The sequence below is a fragment of the Alternaria ventricosa genome (assembly GCF_023758065.1).
Source record: "Alternaria ventricosa strain BMP 2768 chromosome Unknown scaffold_1, whole genome shotgun sequence".
Taxonomy (NCBI): Eukaryota; Fungi; Ascomycota; class Dothideomycetes; order Pleosporales; family Pleosporaceae; genus Alternaria; species Alternaria ventricosa.
In genome coordinates this window covers 1,262,405-1,284,476 of record NW_026055681.1, presented here as the reverse complement: position 1 = coordinate 1,284,476, position 22,072 = coordinate 1,262,405, and the positions used below count along the sequence as shown (strand labels likewise).

At 52.9% G+C, this 22,072-nt stretch overlaps 7 protein-coding genes across 7 annotated transcripts; 3 read left to right on the top strand and 4 right to left on the bottom strand.

Moving 5' to 3' along the window:
* Nucleotides 1–22: 22 nt before the first annotated feature.
* J4E93_000433 (uncharacterized protein) lies at nucleotides 23–1,335 on the bottom strand (the record flags this gene model as incomplete). The annotated part of the gene is made up of 2 exons (XM_049338393.1): nucleotides 23–1,257; nucleotides 1,305–1,335. The coding sequence occupies 2 exons, from the start codon at nucleotides 1,333–1,335 to the stop codon at nucleotides 23–25; spliced, it is 1,266 nt and encodes a 421-aa protein (XP_049204278.1).
* An 841-nt stretch (nucleotides 1,336–2,176) lies between these two features.
* On the bottom strand, nucleotides 2,177–2,564 carry J4E93_000432 (uncharacterized protein; the record flags this gene model as incomplete). Its single annotated transcript, XM_049338392.1, has 3 exons — nucleotides 2,177–2,265; nucleotides 2,315–2,408; nucleotides 2,535–2,564. 3 exons carry the CDS (start codon nucleotides 2,562–2,564, stop codon nucleotides 2,177–2,179), a joined length of 213 nt encoding a protein of 70 aa, XP_049204277.1.
* Nucleotides 2,565–3,463: 899 nt separating this feature from the next.
* Nucleotides 3,464–4,855, top strand: J4E93_000431 (uncharacterized protein; the record flags this gene model as incomplete). Its single annotated transcript, XM_049338391.1, has 1 exon — nucleotides 3,464–4,855. One exon carries the CDS (start codon nucleotides 3,464–3,466, stop codon nucleotides 4,853–4,855), a length of 1,392 nt encoding a protein of 463 aa, XP_049204276.1.
* A 7,981-nt stretch (nucleotides 4,856–12,836) lies between these two features.
* Nucleotides 12,837–13,852, top strand: J4E93_000430 (uncharacterized protein; the record flags this gene model as incomplete). Its single annotated transcript, XM_049338390.1, has 3 exons — nucleotides 12,837–12,932; nucleotides 12,980–13,077; nucleotides 13,126–13,852. 3 exons carry the CDS (start codon nucleotides 12,837–12,839, stop codon nucleotides 13,850–13,852), a joined length of 921 nt encoding a protein of 306 aa, XP_049204275.1.
* A 932-nt stretch (nucleotides 13,853–14,784) lies between these two features.
* J4E93_000429 (uncharacterized protein) lies at nucleotides 14,785–15,837 on the top strand (the record flags this gene model as incomplete). The annotated part of the gene is made up of 2 exons (XM_049338389.1): nucleotides 14,785–15,284; nucleotides 15,336–15,837. 2 exons carry the CDS (start codon nucleotides 14,785–14,787, stop codon nucleotides 15,835–15,837), a joined length of 1,002 nt encoding a protein of 333 aa, XP_049204274.1.
* A 3,227-nt stretch (nucleotides 15,838–19,064) lies between these two features.
* J4E93_000428 (uncharacterized protein) lies at nucleotides 19,065–20,837 on the bottom strand (the record flags this gene model as incomplete). Its single annotated transcript, XM_049338388.1, has 4 exons — nucleotides 19,065–19,251; nucleotides 19,305–20,023; nucleotides 20,071–20,667; nucleotides 20,715–20,837. The coding sequence occupies 4 exons, from the start codon at nucleotides 20,835–20,837 to the stop codon at nucleotides 19,065–19,067; spliced, it is 1,626 nt and encodes a 541-aa protein (XP_049204273.1).
* Nucleotides 20,838–21,322: 485 nt separating this feature from the next.
* On the bottom strand, nucleotides 21,323–21,964 carry J4E93_000427 (uncharacterized protein; the record flags this gene model as incomplete). The annotated part of the gene is made up of 1 exon (XM_049338387.1): nucleotides 21,323–21,964. The coding sequence occupies one exon, from the start codon at nucleotides 21,962–21,964 to the stop codon at nucleotides 21,323–21,325; it is 642 nt and encodes a 213-aa protein (XP_049204272.1).
* Nucleotides 21,965–22,072: the final 108 nt, after the last annotated feature.

Here is a 22,072-nt window from a genome sequence, read left to right as displayed (position 1 = left end):
ACACTATGCAGTGCATCTCCAACTAAGCCTTTGGCAAATAGCCAGCTCCCCTCATCTGCTCAAACACGTCTCTCAAACTTGCCCAAGTGTCTCTGTAGCCAGTCCAGCCAAACTCCCTTGCCTTGCTCATGCTAATCACCAGATCAAAGTTGCGTCCCAGTGCGAACCCGGTGAAAGCCCACGTCGCCTTGTCAAAACTACTCTTGTCCAGACCTTCACGCTCAGCAAGACGTTCCCATGCAGCCTTGACATCAGCCCGCTGCGACCACTTGACCAAATCCACATGCTGCTCCACGACATTCTTCTCCAGCGCCGGCGTGCCCTCAATCCCAATCTCATCTGCGACAACACTGATGGGAGGCTGAGGCGCCATCTCCATAGCACTCGACATATCCTGTTTGCCCACGACTTTCTTGATTAGGCTGGATCCCACACCACCGCTTGTATACGCATCTTTGAACTGATCAGGCTTAACCCTCCCGCCAAAGTACTCAACGACCTTGGGCCAGAGGTTCTGCCAACTGTCCACATCGCCGTTGACGACGTTGAAAGCTTGATTCGCAGCGCGCGGCTCCAGAGCCGCCCAGGCACAGAACTCAGCGTGTAGCTTGGAAGAGGTAAAGGAGTCGAACTTGGTGTAGAAGGCGGGTGAGCCGGGGAACGTGACATCTTCGTTTCCGGAGAGCTCTTTAGATATGAGGGTGTAGAGAGCAATGGCGGAGGAGAGGTTCATGAAGTTTCCCATGGCGAAGCCGATGACATCGTTGGGGTAAGTGGCCACCCACTCTTTGTTGTGTTTCTTGCAGAAATCGTGCAAGATGTTTTGCTGGTTGTAGTAGAAGTTTGGGGGCCATTTCGATGTGTCGGTTAGCCAGGGTAAGTCTTCGGTCATGGGTTGTTTCGGCATGCCTAGGTGCACACCGTATTGCTTGCAACCGCATACTAGGATGATTCTCTTGACATCTGAGACTGCGCCGGTTTTCTCGAGGGCGGAGAGGAAGTTGGAGAGCATGCGGCCGTTGACTTCCCAGGCGTCTTCTTCTTTGTCTTGGGCTAGGTAGGCGGCGAAGAAGATGTATTCGCCGCGCACGTTCTTGAGATCGTTGGCCATTTCATCGGGAGATGACTGTAAGTCGATGTGGTTGTGAATGACGTTGTCGGCATAGTCTTCCTTCTTGCTGCGCGAGAGCGCATGGATTGTGGGCCATTGTTGGCGGTGTTGGCTGAGTTCGGAGACAATCTCACGGCCAAGGATGCCTAGGCCAGGTGAGGATAGGACCGAATGGAGTGACTTTGGTACGTACCAGTTGCTCCGGTGACTATTGCAGAAGGCATGTTGTAATGTGGTGTGAGTTGTGTGAGTCGATTGCTGTGTAAGTTGACGTTGGAGGAAGTGACGGTATAAGAAGCAAATGGCTGTGATTCATGCATGACGTAACAATGCATTCATGAAGAGGTGTGTCACGAATGGACCTCATGATGCAACATCCACTTGCAAGATAGTACATCTGAGGTGGCGATGCGCTCACGGCTATCGCATCCGGCGATTTGGGTCGATGCGGTAATGCATCGATCACAGATGTCTGCCAAGATCGCAGCACCCAGTGTGGGAGCGGTGTCTTCGTATGTGTTGCACACTTGAGTCGAGTGAGAATGCGTGGCATTGTAGAGAGAGTGCTACGAACAATCCTGGCTTCCATAGCCTCCAAAGAACATATGGTGGTAGCAGGCATAGAGCAGATGGATCCAGGATTGGCACCGAATCGAGAGTTGAAACTCGCATGTTCGTGCCTCAGCCACCATATGAAAGGGACCTGTGTCTCGTCCTATCTTCTGAGAAAGCTTGTAGTCTCCTTCACCGAGCTAGGACAAAGTGAATCCAGAATGGGTCTGGTGGGATGTGTGGTGAAGAACATGCTCGGCATGGGAGGATGCTTGGCAAAGCCGAACGTCCAACGGAATCATGTCTTGTCGTTCCGCCCTCTAGCCCCAGAAGATGCATCTTCGTTCGCGTGACTCGTGTAGTGCCTGTCGTACTCTCTTCGACTATTGTACTTCCGTCTCATGCCGAATCAGATGCCAGGTGTCGCGTGTCGTGTCGCGGGGTATCCGATGTGTTCGTAATGCGTTTCGTATAGAGTGAGAGGAGAGGGGCGGTCTTGAATTGAAGGCGATCTCATTTGGGAGGGCGCTTTTGCCATGTAAGTTCGCGGAACTGGTTCTTCACTTCATCTCTAAAGTGGTCAAGTGATGATGGGCCGGTTCCTGAAGAGATCAGTACTTGATTATGTGGACGATGTTCATCAAGACATACTGCCTCCGCCATTCTTCTGTTCAAAGTCGGGCAGCCTGTTGATCTTGCGATAGGCCTTCTGGATGGCTCGGTTGAATGCCGGGGAGCGGATGAGCTTCGAGGAGTCAGTAGCTGTAGCGACATGGGGATATTGGAGGATTGTCGACGTGCCTTTGCGACGGCCCAAGCCTTGCCCAGCTGTCAGCTCGATGTCTCTGTGTGGGCGGGGAATGGCACAAACCTCGAAGAGAGCGAACCAGGGAGCACCCATGGTGTGTTCAATCAAGCATTCACAAGCGCGGGTAGCTGCTACGGCAAGATAGCAGATGCGTGCAGGCGTTGCGTTGGGGGAGGGGTGGTGGCAACGGTGGTTGAGTGATGGATCATGGAGCAGCCTCGGAATGGCGAGCGGAAGCAACTAGACACAACCGGGACTGGGCCCTGCACCTGTGACGCGACCGCGCCTGACGTTTGATGTGGACCCTCGCTTCATTGATTGTTTCTTCTGGTGACGTACAAATGTTTGGTTTCTAACATCTCAAGTCTCCCATCTTCTTTTCTGTGGTTGCATCTTTCTTCTTACCATCGCTGGGATAACGTCGGCCGCCTTGTCAGCCTGCTCGACAACGCCTTGACCTGCCCGCGCACCCCCGCCAGCTGCTCCACTACACGCTCGCGTACAGCCCCTCATCTAGAACACGCCTCGCTGGAACCTGGTTCTTGGGCGCTGCACGCCGTTGGCTTGATAATCTTACAGTCGACTTCCTCGCGCTACAATAGCCTCGGAATCGCCTTGGACGTCAGTTTGTCAACGTCCCTCGGCCAGCCACTGTACAACTGCGCGTCGTCGCTCAGCGTATTGCTATACGCTCCGCCATCGCTAAACATCAATCTGGCAAGGCCCCGGACCCCCACGAGTCGCACACGTGTCAGTGGAGGCATATCATCTGCGGCACTCCACTATCAAGCCCGTTATTCCTTTCTTGGACGCGCCACGCCTGCACCTAACCGCCTCCCGTCACCATCCCCTCGTCAAACTTTCTTGCTCCTCCACTGCCAGGACCCGAATCGCTCCCGGAATCCCATCACAACTTCTTCAAGCTGCATAAACTCCGCGCCCTCCGGCGCAAGGCGAAGCTCAAGGGCGTCCTCATCAGGACCGACCCAGCCATGGCTCAAGCCGGCGATGCCATCTCGCCTACCTCGTCCAAGCGCTCCCGTAGCAAGGACAGCACGCGATCAATCACCACCTCGTCCCTCAACACCCCGGCCGCCAACACTCCCTCTGTGAGCACGAATAGTCTCGTCATCTCCACTGCCCCCGTCACAAGCGAAGCAACCGGCGAAGATGCAGTTCCCTATCCCGCTTTCCTGAAGCAGAGCAAGGACATAAATACCAAATGGAATCGCTTGGAGATGGCGCAAATGGAGCGCCTAAGGGATACGGCCCAGGGCACTGGACCCGACGAACCCGGCAAGTGGGCAAGGTGCTTTGGGGAAGACTACGCCATCCGCAACCGATACATCAACGTCGACCCATACCAGTCCAACAGAGTGCATCTTGACGTACCAGAGGGCCATTTCGATTACATCAATGCCTCGCCAATACTGCTCGAGACCACCAAGTCTGGGACGGCGCTCAAGTACATCGCGACCCAAGGCCCCAAATCCGACAGCTGGTCGCATATCTGGCGCATGATATGGAAGGAGAATCAGTCGCCCGCAGTCATAGTCATGCTGACCCAGACCCACGAAGCGAACCGAGAGAAATGCTACCCTTACTACCCGCAATCGCCCTCGAGTCCGGACATGCGCATCAACGAGCACGACGAATTCGAAGACGGCTTCGTACACAACCTTCACCTCGCGTCGTACACAATAGATGAAGAGGCGAGGACGCAAGTGAGGGAGATCGATATGACCACGGATGACGGCAGCGAGTCGAGGAAGATCTGGCATCTGCTCTTCGCTGGCTGGCCAGACTTCTCGGTACCAGAGGGCGACGATCGCGCTGGCATGCTGAAGTTGGTGGACATCTCGCGATCCAAGAACACAGACAACTCGACCAACCCACGCATCGTTCACTGCAGCGCAGGCATCGGTCGCAGTGGCACCTTTATTGCGCTCGACTGGCTTATGCAGGAGCTTGACGAGGGTGCCTTGGACGATGTACCAGAGGACGAGGATCCTGTACTAAGAGTTGTGGAGATGCTCCGAGACCAGCGAGCTGGCATGGTTCAGTCAAAGATACAGTTCCAGTTCATATACGATGTGATGCGCGAGCGATGGCGCGAACGATGGATCTCTGAACATCCAGACGAAGCAAACCAGCTCGGCCTCGCAATCGCTGCGCCCGCGTCCGATAGCGAACAACCTGCCCTTAAGCGCCAAAAGTCGTTACACAATAGCGAAGCCGCCAACGAAAGCCTTACGCTGCTGCCATCCCGACCGGCGAGTTCGCGGGGTGCCTCCAGCTCGCCAGCGCCAGATGCAGAGGCACGCGCACAGCTGGAAGCCGAGCTTCAGGATGCGGACATGGAGTATGAGAAGGGCAAGACATAGTCGTTTCTGCACTTACTGAAGCCTTCACGCCGACCACGCAGGAAGGCGACACCATGGACTCCGCTTCGTCCACCCGTGCAGTCTTATCATACATTCGCGGACACTATTCCACCTCCTACAGGTCCTGGTGCTCAACCTGCAATGGTGATTACTGGCGGTGTACTTGAGAACGTGGGTGCAGATGGGGAGATTGAGCAGCAAGATGGCGCTGTTGACCTCGAAGCGCAAACTGCTCCGCCACCACCACCACCCTCTCCTCGTCGCAATTCTTCCGACAACACGTTGCCGGGTTCGCGTCCTCCGTTGGGGGAAGTTTGTGGCCGTTATCACGTTGTTTTGATCATGATGGGTATTACTTCGGCCTTGGTTGTTGGCTTTATGTTTGTGTACTGGGATGCCGTAGATAGAGTTTAATTGTGTGTCCTGTTTTTAGTTCAGAAAGCATAGCGTTGCGAATACCCCTCGGATTGGGTTGGTTTGGTTTTCGGTCACGGCGGCGGTAAGCATTGCACAGCGAAAGCAGCATCGTCTGCGATCGTACGTGCGCTTTATTGGTAATTTAGACTATCCTTCTTCGCTGTTCATCTCGATCCCGTCTTGCGTCTTTAGTGGTATCATGCTAATCTTTCTGCTGTCGCTCGTCTTATCGCGAAACACACTACGGCCGTACCTTTAGGGCTTATTTGCGCTCAGTCCGTGGACGTTGCTCCGCTTCCCGTGCAGTTCTAGACTTTAATATAAGCTTTGGCAACGGGTTTACTAAACACGACATGTTTGCCCCCCGAACTCAGTCCGTGTACCAAGACCACCGAAGGACCCCGGATTTTCGCAGTCTTTACTCTGTTTTCTCTAGCGAAGACGGCGTCATCCCTCTGCGTTTTGACTGGGTACTTGCCCCAGCTTCACGATGTACAGATAGATGAGGCTGTGTGAAGACGGGAAGTCTGTCTGCCCAGGTGATATCTTGGCCCCTCGGTTTTCTGCAAGAGAGAACTTGTATTTGTCTGCCTCGTACATTGACTTCCACCCCGTCATGAAACGTGACCAAACCCTCGCGAATACCCTCACGTCGCCTAACCTCAAGGACCACCGCGTCGTTTAAGCTGACCAAGGTAGCTACAGCTGCCTAGCCAGCTAACTCTGTCAACTCATGTATTTACCTGCATACTACTAAGCAGCCACAATAGTCCTGTTTCGCAACTCCAGCCCCGTCATGTATCAATTCGACACAGCTGCTTCGACTTGAAACAAAATGTCGCACCTTGGGACGTATCATCAAGCCACACTACCGGAGACTTTTTGCAAGAGTGAGGGGACCTGGACTCGAGAGTTGTCATCGGTCTTCGCTTATCGTGAGTCTAGGTTGGACGACTGGTTTGTTATTCTGCGGGTGGAAGGTATATCATCGGTGTAAGCTTACTTGAGCGTTTCTTGGCCTTTCGTTTACCTTTTTCGGGGTAGAGGTGATAATTATCAAAGTGGAGTTTGATATGATTGTCTGAGAAGCTAGATGCTTAGAGACTTGGTTGCGACATAATATTGCGATGGTAGTCATTGTCGGTTGTCGGACTGTAGAATTGCATCTTGCGAGCAGATGACGAATTCGTGATAATGATCAAGGTACAACAGCACTCGAAATATGACGAATTCATCCTGCTGCTCGCTATCGTTTGGCTATTGGTTGGGCGGTGCAATGAGAATCTGATTACAACCTACTGCGTAGTTGCACTCGCATCATAACCCGAGCGAAGTTCATCCCCGTTGCTCAACGTCTGCAATGCCCCGATCGGCGTAAACGCCGCGATAACGCGACGGATATTCGCCATTCACGCCGCATACCTGACTTGCATCTTACTTCAGCAGAGAAACAAACTTCCCACTGCGTTTGGTTGGACCCAGGCCGTTGGGATGAACTGGAGGTATACTAGTTGCGCGGACATTTCGTCCGAGATCATGCATTTTCCTCTGCGCAGTCGAATGTACCGTTCTGCCACCTTGTTGGTTGGGAGAGGGGTCTCCGTAGCGGTGAGCTCATTTGTTTATCTGTGACGTTTTCTTGAAAAAATGATGCGACGCATAAACAGTTGTAATTACCTCGCCGGTGCACGTCGCCGACTGACGAGTACCGTTGATGTGAAGATCCCGAGGTTCGCTACAGATCAGCAGGAGATGGTAATATTGCGCATTACTCGAGTGCGGTGTTGGTAACCGCAAATGATGATCGACCCCTGCGAAAAGGTGATGTCTGGGCATGTGGTGCGTCAAAACAGCTACAGATCGATCATTGTAATGATTTTCCATGCTGTCTGTGAAGATTGACGAGATGACGTGCCGAATTGTCAGGTACAAGGCCGATACGTATCGGACTGTGCCAATGATCGACGGCTTAACGAGTCGTCCCAACACCATTCATCCCTGTAATTGCGCGGTATCAAGGAATTTGACTCCACGGACGCAAACTTGAAGACTCAGCCGCATCCACACGCCGATGTTCCACGATACCCGTTTTACCATACTACTGACCGTTGATTCGCCGTGGCCAAGGTGTCCGATTCAGAGTTTAGAGCAATGCGGGGCATCTCTTGCTTGGCTTCGCAACACTGAGGAGGACGAACATGGGTACAAATGGGGTAATGTAGCCCTGCTGTCATTGCCCAAAAACACCAAGTGCGGCTGTAACCGAGCCCGTTTTCGGTCTGTCTTGAGAACACGGTGACGTCGTCGAAAATCCTGCTTGTGCAGAAATTCCATTTGCCGCCTACTGTAACAAATTGCATACGAGGCGATGTGATGCACTCGAAAGCTGTATACTGTTGCGAAATTCTCTAAGCGAGGTTGTTCAGCCGTTCTTGTTCGCCTCTTTCGCGCATATCTTGTGCTGGGACTGGGGTAGCACATGGGTGCCGATCAGCCGACTGTATAGCCGTCGTATGGTGGTCGTATAGGGATTGTTCGTTAGGCAGTCTCTTGGCTTTCCCGGGCGATACATTGCAGCTAACTTGTCGCTTTACAATCTGCTGTGTGCTGGCAACAATGATCGTATCGATATGCTGGACCTAGAGGGCCGGATAGAGGAGTTACAATATCCAGCGGGCATATCGTTACCAGCATCAAGATAGTCGAGTCACGTCCCTTCCTCATGTGAGGACGCACGTGTCCCAGATGAAGTATCTTGCCCCCACATACCATTCCCAATCAATAGCTCTTTCTGACCAGGCAGGCTGGAGGACCTACAGGTTTTGGCGATCGCGTGAGCGTAACCGCATCAGCAACACCGTGCACTACTACTCGCGACCTGTACAGGACAGTAGTGTCTTCGAAACAAGGCAAAGTTGATTGAGTGATCGCAACTTCGATGCGAAACCGCGGGCATCCAAAGGTATTTCGAAGGAAATATTGCGGACGTAAGGACATCAGTTGTCCCGTCCCGGACGTCGATCGCGGACGGTCATCGTGGTCAGTGATATCAATGCGTCGGAAGGGCCGATTGCTCCTGTACGAAAAGCCGAAAGCAAGTTATTTCGAACAACGTTCGTACGATCGCAAATTCTGGTATCGAAAGAAATATCCATCTTTGGACCCGCTGGTCTCTCAGATCGTGACTACTTCGTGACTACTTCGTGGCCTACCACGGCAGGTCTACCGACAACCTTTGCGAGAACAACTTACGTGATAGTCAATCTGATAAGGGAGAAATGGCGGTACTCTAGACGAAAAGGTTGCACAAGAACGTCATAATTGATGCTCAAAACTTATCGCCGGTGGCTGACATGAAGACGCGCACTCATGAAACAAGTCTCGACCATCGCTGTCATGGTCCAAGTGGAGATGCATTTTGCTCTCGGCGAAACCAGTGTGCTGGCGCTTGGAGCTGGGGTTCCCCATCCAGCAGTGGATATGCTGTTAACGGGTCGATCATTGATCACCAGGTCCTTCGCGTTGCGGATATTGCCGAGACGTGATAGCTGCAGTAATTCGCAATGCTGTCTCATGGGTGATGCATGCTACAATGTCGGTATGTTGATGCCGTCAAGTGCGTTGAGATGCATTGTGCCATGAGAAGGGTCTGAGCACCGTCTGAACATGATTAGTTTCTCAAAGCCCGACCACCAGCCGAAGGTTTAGTCGATAGTGCTTCAGCTTGGTCTTTGGTGGTGTACGGCTTTCGCGTCAACCTTCCTCCTCAGGCTCTTTAGAGATCCACAAAGCACTGTTTCCTAGTGAGCACCCGTTGTTCGAGACCTCAACAACGTGGCTGTCTGCGATGTGACGTGGGTGGGCAGACCGTAGTAGTACACAAGCGTCGAAGCTTTCAGCCTTGAATTTTCCAGTGGGACCAAGTGGGAACGGAACGGCTTTGGTGATTCGCCTCATTGCTATTCCCGTCTATGAGGCTCAACTCGGCTTCGACGTGCTGCTTGTCCGCACAGGCAGACCGGCCCATTTTTCGTCAGCCACAATTTATCGCGAAGATCGGCTTATCGCTGGCTGAGAAGCTGCAGCGAGCTAGCCGTGTGAACGAAGTTGTGTTTTCAGGTTCGTTGACATCATTTCGCGCTGGACAGCGAGCGCGAAGACGAAGGACTTGGGACCCTAGCCGCGAAGAGCTTTCAGGGCCAGGCTCGGTCGCGCGGTGTTCACAACGACCGTTTGACTCGGCTTCGGATGTTCCAAGCCGGAAGCCACTGCATTGCCGAGCATGATGGGTGCCGAGTATTTTCGTCCCCTACCTAAGTAGCGGAGAAGGGACACCGCCAGCTAATCCTTGGCGCCAGAAGACTCCTCATTGCGAGGTACACGTTGCTTCGAGGCTTGGAAGCCTGGGATGCCCAGGATGCGCGGCGTGTGGCTCGATGAGCAAGTATTCTACACTTAGATCTCGAATCGAAATGAGGCCCCTATATGCCGCCGGGACCAGGTAGGGTTCCCGTGATCATTAGTCCTCGTTGTTTAGGAAGCGATTTGTGGAGATCATGAGGCGGAGTTCAGACTGACCCAACCGACACCTGGGCGGAAGTCTTGGTCTCCCGACCCAGAATCACCCGACCAGTAATCTGTCTCCGTGAATTAGTGAGGGTTACCACGAGTTTACAATTTGCAGTCGTCGCTCGGTAAAAACGGATCGTTGTGCGTCCATCAGAGTACTGTTCCTTCGTGAGACCGTTGGCCGCTCGGCACCCGGCTCGTGTGCGATCCGTCAAGCGAGGCCTGCGGTCGCGCGTTGTGGCTGGCACATGTGGCTAGTGCCTCGACACGTGCGCTCAACCCATCCAAGACGCACCTGCCTCTTGGCTCCTTTTGGCACGATCGTGTGATCGACCTGGTGTTGAAACATGCAATGAATAAACTCGACACGGCTCGCATTATCTGGGTTCTGCATAGATCAGCGGCGCAGTTGAAGACCTGCGATTGACAATGCCTTGCTGGCTGGCAGTGCAGGTGCTACTGTCGGGCTTGGCCTTGAGTAAGGCCGCTTATAGGACGCAGGCTGGGTCGACGAGGTCTTGATGCTACATCCCTGTCGTGACCAATATGAACAGGGCCATCTCATCAAGTTATGTAAGCCAGAGCCTGTCGATCTTGCCAATCATCGTGGACGGAGTGCGGATGGTCTCACTGGAATTCATGCGTGGCCCATGTAAGCGCACGCAGACTCCTGACGATGTGAAGATAACGGAGCATCATCTCGTAGGTACCTAGGTAGCGATAATGGGGAGATGTGCATCGCGATTCCCACAACAACCATGAAACTTTACCAAGATAGGGTTGGGCAGAATAGGTGCTCTTCGCCCAACGCGACAAGGAAGACCGCTGTTATCGACTTCAGAAAGAAGGCCGTACAGCTGCTGAACTTTGGACCTGATTACTTTCATTCCTGTAATGATACAGCTTTGACACACGCTCCTCCGTGAGTGACGTTCTCTGCGACTTGGAAAAAGCTAGGAAGCTTCCATTCCAGCAAAGGCCTAATGACAGCGGGGTTGATCGACAAGAACCCTGAGGTGTTCGAGAACCGCCGAATTTACAAACAAGATCATGGGCTTACATGATCGCTCTTGCCAACTCCGCACTGGTCAGTTCGTAAGCCATTCAGCAAGGCGAGATAACTCGCCGAAGCCGCTCACTATTGAGATGGACAGTAGACGTGCCGTTACCGCTAACGAGCTATGGGCTCCGGGAGGACAGAGTGGGTGCTGAGGCGTATATACACGTTCAAGCGTCAGCGGTTTCCCTGAATACAAGGGGCGAACCTCGTGAGAACCGTTGAACGCAATTATAGCTTCAGTCTCTTGCGCATAGTTCCACGCATGCGATGAAGGCGCTTAGACGTTTGCGGGCGCTGACAGTCGCAGCACGTGAATTGTATGAGCGCCCCAGAACCACGTCCGCCAAGACATGGCAGGCCTTGTCAGCGTAGGCGTCGTATAGGCGCATCGAACTTGTGATGAATACGGCATTCGCAACAATGTACGAAAATGACCTCAGCCCCCGACCTGACGACGCTTTGTGTGGGTCTTCGAACATCAAATCTCCCATCCCAAGGTGGTTGTATGCCTTGCCAGTGGCACATGCAGCGTTGCTCGAGTGCAAAGGGCTACCAAAGTCGCAGATGAGTGAAGATGAGTATGGATGAGTGAACAACCAGGGCCGATGTACGCGGTGGCTGAGGCATGGATGATCGTGCCTACCCAAGACTCAGGAACGGAGTGGCTAGCCAGGATCAACAAAAGAAATTCTGCATTGGGCATTCTCATGTTCGTGACTGGAACAAGACGCGGTCAGCAACTCTAAACGATGCAAACCGCTGAGAGTAGCTGCGCTTACATTGACAAGCGACGGTATCCATTAACAGCATGCAGCTCCTGAAGAAAGGAACGCGGTCCCAGCAGTGCTTTCCTTGTCCACCGATTAATCAACTGCTGCTGGTCAGGCAACGACGGTACTTTGCGTGAGCCCGTACGCGAAACCCGCACCTTCGTACAGCTTATCTCGCGCTCCAGTCCTCTTTCAGCTCGGACGGGTCACTTGCGAGCTTCCGCGAGCGAATTTCTAACGTCCGAAAGAGCGAATTTTCAGCAAGCACGAGGAAGATCGCTCAGTCAGCCCGTCGTGCTTTTCTTCGGCCGAGGCCTGAGCCTGTACATGATACTTCATAGACGAGCGGTCGAAATAACACCATTAGTGATAAAGCATAATGATGACCGGTGGACTGATGGGAGACCGCGCACATGGTGAGCCACATGGTCGACCTTGATGACGACTTCTGGATAGCATCCAATGAGTGGGAGTCGCGCCTTCAGGGCAACTCGGGCAGCGTGTTTGTCCGCATGTTTTTGGTCGTGGATGTCGTGTTGCCGGTAGCCGAGGACAGCGAACAGCGATCTGGAGAGATTTTCGAGCGTACTTTACGCCCGCGTATTCGCCGAATTCACGTCACCTGTTCTGCTGCCACAGGTGCGGATTTTCTTCCATAGCAAGTTTCGTGGGCCACGGTCACGGTCCGCTGGTTGGCCGACTCCGCGCCCTCGCTTTCTCGTGTCGTCCGCCAACTGAGCCCAGTCCTTGTAAGGTTGGCGCCCTGCAACAGGCCAAGAATCCCTGCACATCGACTAATGTAATCCAACGTACGTGCGCCGATTGATGATGTGTAAGGAGACAGGGGTGCTTAGCTGCCCAGCGCCGGCGTATTTCATAATTACAGTTCCATTACAGGGCTTTTGCACCCAGGGCACAAGGTTAACGCCGAACGTCCGCCTTGACTGTTCGCTGACGTGAAAAGATATAATGCTTTGCTACCCACAGAGGGCTACGACCTTATTTAGGCCTTAATTTCCACTTCCACCTCTCGATAAAAGTGCCCTTAGATACCCTACTCTGTCAACCAGATATCTCATCGACCACCACATTGACTTGTAACCCAACTCAGCCACACCATTCTCACCAACACACCTTTGCTCCACTTTGTACCATACCAATCGACATGTCCCCTCATAGGTCAGACTCGATGGAAGCCCAAGACAACATCAGGAAGCGAGTATGCAAGGCTTGCGATCGATGCCGATTGAAGAAGTCAAAAGTATGTACGACCTCATTTGTGCCTGGATGTTTTCCTAACCATGGCAGTGCGACGGATCAAGCCCTTGCACTCGATGCAAAGCCGACAACGCTATCTGCGTGTTCGGCGAGAGGAAGAAGTCTCAAGACAAAGTATACCCGAAAGGGTATGTTACCATTCACCCTCGCAATGAGTTTTGATCTGACTGTTGCAGATATGTTGAGATGCTCGAACAGCAACAAACCCAATTGGTAGCCGGTCTTAGAGAACTGTACAGTCGCCTGCAACGAGGCGAGAGTTGGCCAGGACAGCCGTTGCAAGAATCCTCGGGCGGCCATCCTTTGACACACGACATCCTGGAACGTCTTGATCTTTTGCAATCACCTGGAGACGACAAGAGCCACTATGAGGGTTTTGAAGAAGATTGCAGCCGCATGCAACAAAGACTGGTTGAAGGAGGCGCTCCATACACCCGACGACGGGCATCCGTTAGCTCAGACTCTGACCATGGCCACGTTTCACCAAACTCATCGTATAATGGTACCCCGACCACCAAATCTTTCGCTTTCGACAGTCCTTTTGCGCGACACAACGCGCCACCAACACCGCCGATGAACAGCCCATTCCCTCGACAGTCCCAGGTAGTGTCGCCGCCAATCAAGCAAGAAGCCCAAATGGCACCAGCACCAGCAACATACATGAACAGCGCCATGGATCCTTCCAGTCTATCACGGGCACCATGGATGAACGACTCCATTATGATGGACGATCCCGTAGACTTCAGCAAGCCCATGTACGGGTTCGACAACTTCAGCGCATACGACCAGAACATGATGGTAGATCCCCTATCAATGAGCCAAAGCGATCCGATGATGCCAGACTGGAACATCCACAGTGACCTGGATTTCAGCAGTTTCATACAAAATCCTGTTGGCGCATGATTGGCCCGGACTTAACTCCGTTCTTCTCCGTCTCTTCGTTTAGCGTTCAAGCGTTCTGGGATACTTTCCAATCCTATACGGCGTTCGTTTCGGTCATGGCAATCGGCGTTAGTCGGCCGGCATTTGGTGATTTTCTGGCGACTTTTCCTTATCTTCTGCGTCGAAAGTTCGACGGTTCACGATGACGTGAAATATCGCGCAAAGCATAGTTGCGACAACGCTCCGCGGATCGGCAAATTCGAATAGGGCCTCAGGTCGGAAGTACCGACCGGCAAGGCGATCGAGTGATGGCGTTACTGTAAATCTCAACTGTATCATAGTCGAAGATGTTGTTCTCAATGCTCGCGGAATCCAGTGTGCGCGCCCTGCCCCTCGATTACTAATCGCAGCCTTCGCCCCACGCCCCCATCACATTCATCCGCACTGCCACAGCTCCATGGGCACAGGCGAACCATGACCGTATACGGCATGCCGTCCGACGGGTCGTTTGGTACTCGCGAGCGAACACTTCAGCCGTACTTCACGTGGTGACGACGGCAGAAAGGATGTCCAAGAGTGCTCCACATCCTCATTAGGCTAATCAATCACCGCATACGTACTCTATGTAAGGTCAATCGCGCGCACTCATCTCTCGCAGTCAACAGCTCAAACATCCAAGCGACCATCGAGGAAAATCGGTCACCTGTTTCCAAAACAAACAAAACACTGAACGCAAGCTACCACTCGCTGAGGTGAGTGCGCTCCTGTAGCTGCCCCGCTCTCACGCATTACCCCTCATCACACCACATCAGACCTCACCAAAGTGCAGCAATAGTGGCACCCGTTATAGCGTTTAAACAACACAACTAATGAGATCGACGCAGGTCAGACGTACCAAATATTGAATCTGCGAGCCTATCACAAAATAGAGCAGTCACGTTGACGATCGTATCATGTCTTCGACCAAGGCTTTCACCTTTCTGCCACTGGGCGCTATCATCCAAAAGTTCGTTGTAAACGGAAAGAACATCGTCCAGGGCTTTCCGACTGCAGAGCTGTACAAGCAGCACAACGCCCCATTCTTTGGTGAGACTATCGGCCGCATCGCCAACCGCGTATCCAAAGCGAAGATCAACGACCTCAACGGGAAGTCATACCAGCTAGCGGTCAACAACGGCCCCAACTCCCTCCATGGCGGCGACCTTGGCTGGGGAAAGCGAGAATTCGAAGGACCAACTACTGTCGACCGTAATGGAAAGGAAGCCACATTGTTCAAATATGTCAGCAAGGATGGTGAGGAAGGCTACCCCGGTACTGTAGAGGTGCGCGTGTGGTATGTCCAAGCGAAAGAGGAAGTAGATGGCGCTCAACAGGAGGTCCTATACATCGAATACGAGGCTGAACTGATCGGTGATGAAGTCGAAGAGACTGCAATCAACATGACCAACCACAGGTTAGTTTCCCATCATCCTTTTCATGGACGTCTTACTGATAGTATATGTAGCTACTTCAACTTGTCTGGAGGACCTACCATCACTGGAACTGAAGTCAACCTTATCACAAACAAGTACCAAGTCGTGGACGATGGAGGTATTCCCACTGGACCCATCGAGGAATACCCCGGTGTCAGCGCCAAGAAGACCTTCACTCTGGGCGAGAAAGAGCCCGATATTGACGACTGTTTTGTGGCCAACACAGACCCCAGCAGCATTCCCATCGACACTCGTTCTTCGCCCCTGCAGAAGCTTGCGTCTTTCTACCACCCAGAGACCAAGATCCACCTCGAAATCCACTCGACGGAACCGGCCTTCCAGTTCTACACTGGTAAATACATCGATGTACCTGCCGTTGGTGATCTTCCCGCCAGAGGCGCCCGCGCTGGCTTCTGCGTCGAACCCAGCCGCTATGTAAACGCCGTCAACGTCCCAGAATACAAGTCTATGATGGTTCTCAAGAAGGGTGAGAAGTACGGTACTAAGATCGTATACCGTGGCTGGCACGCGTAGATCTTCATTGCATCATCTCGATGAATCCGTCTCCAACATTGGATAAGAAATAGCACCAAGTTGAAGTCGTTGACTCAGCAGTCGATTTCTACGAATCGAATACTCCAACGTCTCCTCACGGACTCCACATCATGTATGCGCGCTGAAATCAGTTTGACACTCGCTCCTCCACTTCGCCACTGTGCCTATTTGTAAAGTCACCAAAGTCTCAACATCAACCCACGCATCACCTGTACGTCTGCGTCAACTCTAGTTTAGCAATCAGTCTTCAACACTCCACTGTTTTCATCAATCACCTCTAGTAACCATGACTCGGACGTTCCCGTCTGAAGATCGAGCTGTCCAGACCTCCAGCCACTGCTCCACAACACGACGTCACACAACGTTGCTTGCGCGGCCGCCTAACATCTAGCTCCGGGTCCGGTGAGAGATAAAGGCTCTTCTGCCGCTTATCCGTGTTCCTTTACCCCAGCGAAAAAGGTTATCGAAACCTCATATTCCCGAAGGCGACTAGGGCTATACGTACGCCACAAAGTGTGGAGCAGACAGTGCAATGGAACACGCCCAGGTAACATGGCACTTGGTCCTTTCCCATATTGTTCGAACGTATCGAAGTGAAGCATGGGAAGCAAACTCTATCGGTTTAGTGCACTGTGGCTGCAGGTGATACCTCGATGCGAATTAAACTCTTCAAAGCATCACGGCATTTACTGAACATACAACCATCGTAAATACCACCCCGTCTCCACATTGAAATTCGGGACGACGGTTATCTGAAGTATGCGACTTTTGACGTCAAACTGCAGTGCCCGATCCTGTTGAATATCCTGGAGCGTTCTCCGCATCCCACCAGGTCCCCACCGTTCCCGCGTCGTCTCTCAACCACGTTGTCAGCATGTACTCATCTGTACCCGCATGCGACGTGCGCTTACACACCCGGATCAGGACCACAGCAGTTGCGGGGTACAGTACCGATGGACAGTCCTTTGAGTAGCGCAGGTAAAGTTGACTTGATCGCCATTTTCCTCCGTATGTAGACAACGGCGAAAACGTTGCTGGTGATCATCATCAATCCCATGGTCAAAGAGAGCCTCTTGACAGAATCTGGGCCAGTATGTGCGATGAGCCACCAATCAGAAATGTGGAGAAGGGCTTGGCCGAACCGCTCAAAGTGGTGTAGCTGTGCAGCCTCCCTTTCCCCGCCGCGCGCGAGCCTTTTCGGTACCGCGAATCTGGTAATCATCACCCCAGTCGTACGATGACATGAGGTTGCGCGAACATATCCAGTCGATCTCTCACCTCACTTCCACATGTTTCGAAACGTCCCTCGGCAATTACGAGCTGTCCTCTGACGATACTGCGGTGGTCGGCACATTGCTGATACGGCGACTGGATGCGATGCATGCAGCTGACTTTTGGACTCCAATGCCGACTAGACCCGCGTAGGTATCGGACTCGGAATAAGACATACGCGTCGATACCAGCCATTGTCATCATCCCGCCGACGATAGCAGATAGCAGACAGCGGCACCTAATGTCGGGCTCGACAGACTTTCTCTGCTCGATCACGGCAAAGGTGCGAAGTTTTTCTTTTCTCCCTTTTCGATACACGCCCAACATGTGCTAAAACATCTAAGCTCCGGTGACTAGCCCAGTACAACGTAGAAGAAGCAAAGCCATGCGGCTAGCTTAGACATACCGAAAGCATATTCCGCCCTCTCTGGGGCTTGCCGATCTCAATGCCGGGCACGAGGAACCGCTCTTGGTGTATGTCGTGTGGTTACTGAAATTATAGTGGCTGGCTGTTGTATCTTGGCAGAGCTTCGTGATGGACCAGCAGCTTCAAGCCCGACACCAACCAGATGTATCTGGGTGCCCGAGGGATATTCTAGAAGAATATGCTTATCAAATACCCACAGTACCCGCCTGCATGCACGACATGGCTCACAGTCACTCTTACTAAGTCCCATCCACAACCCCTTAGCCGCAAACCCTTCGGCTCAAGCCGAAATCACGACTTCGGACCCAACGTTCCCCAATCTAGAACGAACAACGACAAGAAACCTGCCTTGGCCACCTTACACTCGACCCGAATCCCCTAAACCAATGGAACGCCTTAACACCCGACCATCCGCACACGCAGTACTTCTAATACAGTAGTCACGCTACCAAACCACGATAGTCGTGGTGACAATTAACTAGCCTCGTACGGGCTACTGATACGGCATTCGCATCGAGTGTCTTGCCTGACTTTGTCCATGATTACAGTAGCGAAACAGGTTTCGAAGCACCACCTGCACTCTCAGGTCCGCATTCGGCAATATGGCATATGCACATATGCACAACGAACAGAACGGACTAGACAGACATGCCAATTGTCGATTTGTCGATCTCCCGAAATGTTTCGGGCTGCTGTGTTATCGGTTGAGGGGGCTTTCGGGTATCGGCACGGTTCCTTATCCGATGTATAGCCGCTGTAAGGGGTAAGTGTGGTGGTGTGTTCGATATGTTGTATACGATGACGTCGACGATCGTGGAAATGTTTGTTGTTCGCGATGGGGGTATCGCGTTAGTGGAGAAGGTGGTTGGGTTGGGCTCGGTCGTGCGTGGGTTTAGATTGGGGTCATTCCCGAACTGCTGGTAAGGCGTGAACAGGTTTTCCTTTTCCCACGTGGGTTGGGGAAATTTTACGTTGCATTTTCTCGTGTTGATCGGAAAACGAGCGGGACTTGCCGGTGCGTTGTTGCATCTTGCTTCTTTGTATAAATTATGAATACTGGGAGGATCAGCACAATACATGTATATCGACGTACTTGCGATCGAAAGTACCAGCGATCGATGTAGAGTGACATCGAGTCGTTCTTATACAATCGGACGATGACTTGACTTGCGCGCGATACCAAGATTACAGCTCAGGCCACTAGCGTTTGGAGGGAATGGAGGAGGTATACAGCGCCTCATCAGACCGGAAAGGAGGCGGCATCGATGAATGTGTGAAATCTACAGGACACACCTAAGCTACCTCTATATGTGCGTTTACTTATCGATCGACAAAGATACACGACTGTATGCTCCGTAAGCTACTCCGTAGAACACGGTGAGCAGTATGTACTCTCGAAATGCTCCAAACTCCTCGCTATGCAATGGACATGTTCCTTCATGTCGATGACCTGCATATGATGGGTATTGCTCGTGCACTCATATCATGTTTACAATATTAGGATGGCTTAAAAGTTCTTCTTGGGCCTCATGTCCACGATTTCCAGGGGCGCGTCGGTCAGCTCGACCACATGGCCTGGCTTGAGCGCTTCGGTGTAGATGTTATCGACGTCGTGAGGATGGAATATGCCAGGTCGACTGCAGTTCAAAATGGCTTGCTTGCCTGGGGGGTCAGTAAGGCGGAAACAACCCCAGCTGTATCACTGTCAGTGTCTCAAACGAAATCAAGGGGAAGTTAGATGGCATACCTAGGTTGCTTTGTTGGAGCGCAAACGATGGCGATGCTTTCTGGCATCATGACCTGGTATCCGACATGGGTGTGCAAGTCTCTGCTGCTCATAAAACAGGTCTGCGTCGGATGAGTGTGAATCCAACCGAGGACCATTAACTCTTCTTTGTCACAGTAATCGAATAGCTCTTCTTCGTTCAATGTTTCGCATGTGTCGCTCGTGCTGGTTTGTTCGGGAATGATGAGCCGCGTAATGAAAAGGGCGTTGGACTTTAGTATTCCGCCCAGCATACCGCATGTTTCAAGATTGAGACGCGTGTTGGACGAAGCAACAGAAAGGAATTGATTGCGCAGTTGTGATGGGAGGAAGACGGGACGGAGGGGATCGCCATTCTCCAGGAAGGCCGAAGGCTTGAATGTGAATTCGTCGAGCTCGGTGGAGGGAGTCAATGGCCTCTGATCGGGTATCTTGCTTGGCAAAGGTGGCGCGCTTTCCGAGATCTTGCCTGGGACAGGAGGAGGTCGTGAATGATCGTATCGCGCATCGTACGTAGAAGCTGGGGACTTGGGCGGCAACGGCGGTGGGGCTGCGGGTGTGCCAGAGGCCCTGTATATCTGCTCTTTTGGAGGTCGCGCAGGTGCCGTGTCGCGTGACTGGGAGTCTGACCATCTTTCTTGGGCAGTCTTGTATGGTACGGTAGGGTATTGGTATGGGGAAGCGGATTGAGACGTGGGACGCTGGGCTTGTCAGTAAAGAAGCCAGATAACTGTCGCATGAAGCTTACCGAAGAGTATGATGCTCTGTGGCCATTTTGCTGGAGTCTGGCAACTTCTTGCAGTTGGTTTGAGATATCGTCTCCGTCGGGCCCTTGCTGCCAGCTGTCCCAGGTGCCTCCACTGCGGCGCGCATGCTCTTCCTCCTCCGAGACGCCATGCTGCCGCACACCTCTTCTGACAGTGTCTCTCCTCCGCACTTCTCTCTGCGCGAGTCTCGCAGCAAGCGACTGGTTTTCCAGAGAGCGCGCATCGATCGTGGGCCGCGAATCGAACGACCGTCTCTTGGGCCCCCGATCTTGAATCGCCAAACCGTCCAGCTCCTGCGGAAGAGCACCCACGCCCTGCCCTTCCAACGATCTCAGACTTTCCTTCTGTCTCCGCCTCCTCTCTTCGTATTCTTCATGCCTCTTCTTGATGCGCGGCGCGATTTCCTCGAGCTTCTTCAGGTCGCGACTGACGGCTGCTGTTGCAGCATTGAGCGCTTTTCGGTTCTCGGGCTTGTTTCTGTCAGGATGGCCCTGTAGCTTCTGGAGGACGAGGTCGGCATGACGGTATAGGAGGAGGTATGTCTGCGCGTCGTTGCCCTCTGCTTCATAAACTTGGGCCTGGCGGGAGTGAGCATGCGCATCTCAGGCATGGCAAGTAAACACACCTCTTTCTGCATGGTACTGGCTGTGCGCAGCCAATTTGCCAAGGGAATGTGCGCATTGTATGTGTAGTTTCCGGCCTGCTCCGTCACCTCGGGCAGGCTCACGGGGGTGTTGATGGTCGCCATTGCGGAGGATGTGTGTCGCGGAGCGGCGGGGCGGGTGAGGTATGCCTAGGTATTCGCGAACTACGGCCTCAAGGCAACAACTTTGCGACAAACAGGACCGCTACCGGCGCGGTTGGAGATTACGCGTCCTCATCAGTGACATGGGGAAGTCAGGGCACTGTGATGGGGGGTGGGGGATGCTGGATACATGGCGGGGCAATCAGGGCCCTGCTGCGGCGCGTGGCAAGCACAACCAGATCGACTTGATGAGGTTGGGCATCAAACACATGCATCGCGAACAAGATGGGCATAAAGGCAGACGATGGTCCAAGAGAGATTATGGTGGACTAGCCACGGCACTTGAATAGCAGCCATGTCTGATATGCAGGGCAACAGAGGTGGCCGCGCGTGTTCACGTGTAATGACATCGGTGTACAGGTCCACAGAATCTAATCGCGTCTAGTATCCAAACATAACGAATAGTATCTAGCAACATGTCTCCATCTTCACTTGTCCTCTGAGTCCTCCGATAGCTTGTCCCATTCGCTGTCGGTCGATAGATCGCCTGTTGATTCACCCATTCCCTTCCTTCTCTTCAGTGCTTCGTCTACCGGTGCTGCAAGACTCGTCGTCGTTCCCGTAGTACTCACAGTGGCAGGACCTCCGCTACCAACAGAGGCAGCAGCTTGTGTTGGATTCTCTGTCTCAGTTCCACCAGGTCTCTCAACGAAGACCGTGCTCTGTGTCTCGGGGCGGGGCGCGCGAGGCTGGTTCGACTTGGGCTTGATCGTTTGCGTCTGCTCGACCTCGGTATCCACCTCTGTATCGTCGCCTGTGTCCATGCCATCTCCGTCGTCGCCTGCTGCACCTCCCTTTTCTTTTCCGCCTCTTCTAGCTTCCCGGATACGCTTTGCTTCCTCCTCCTTCGCCTGCGCAGCCTTGAGCTCCGTCGCGAACCAGTTTATCGACCACCAGAGACCTCCGCATAGAAGGGAGAGGATGACGAAGTGTATGCTGTACGTCGCGATGAGCATGACGAACAGAAGGACCTGAAGCGCCGCGAACGAGGCGTTTGTTGCGATAAGGAGCGTGGGCGTCGGCCCCGCGATGAAGATGGACTCCCATAGCTGTTCGAAGAAGGCTGCCATACTGCGCAGTTGTTTTTCCGTTCGTCGAGTAGGTGGTAGGCGTGCGTTCGTCGGTGCGTGCAGATATCGTCGCTCGTATTCCAGGTTCTTGTACGGCCCCACGATACG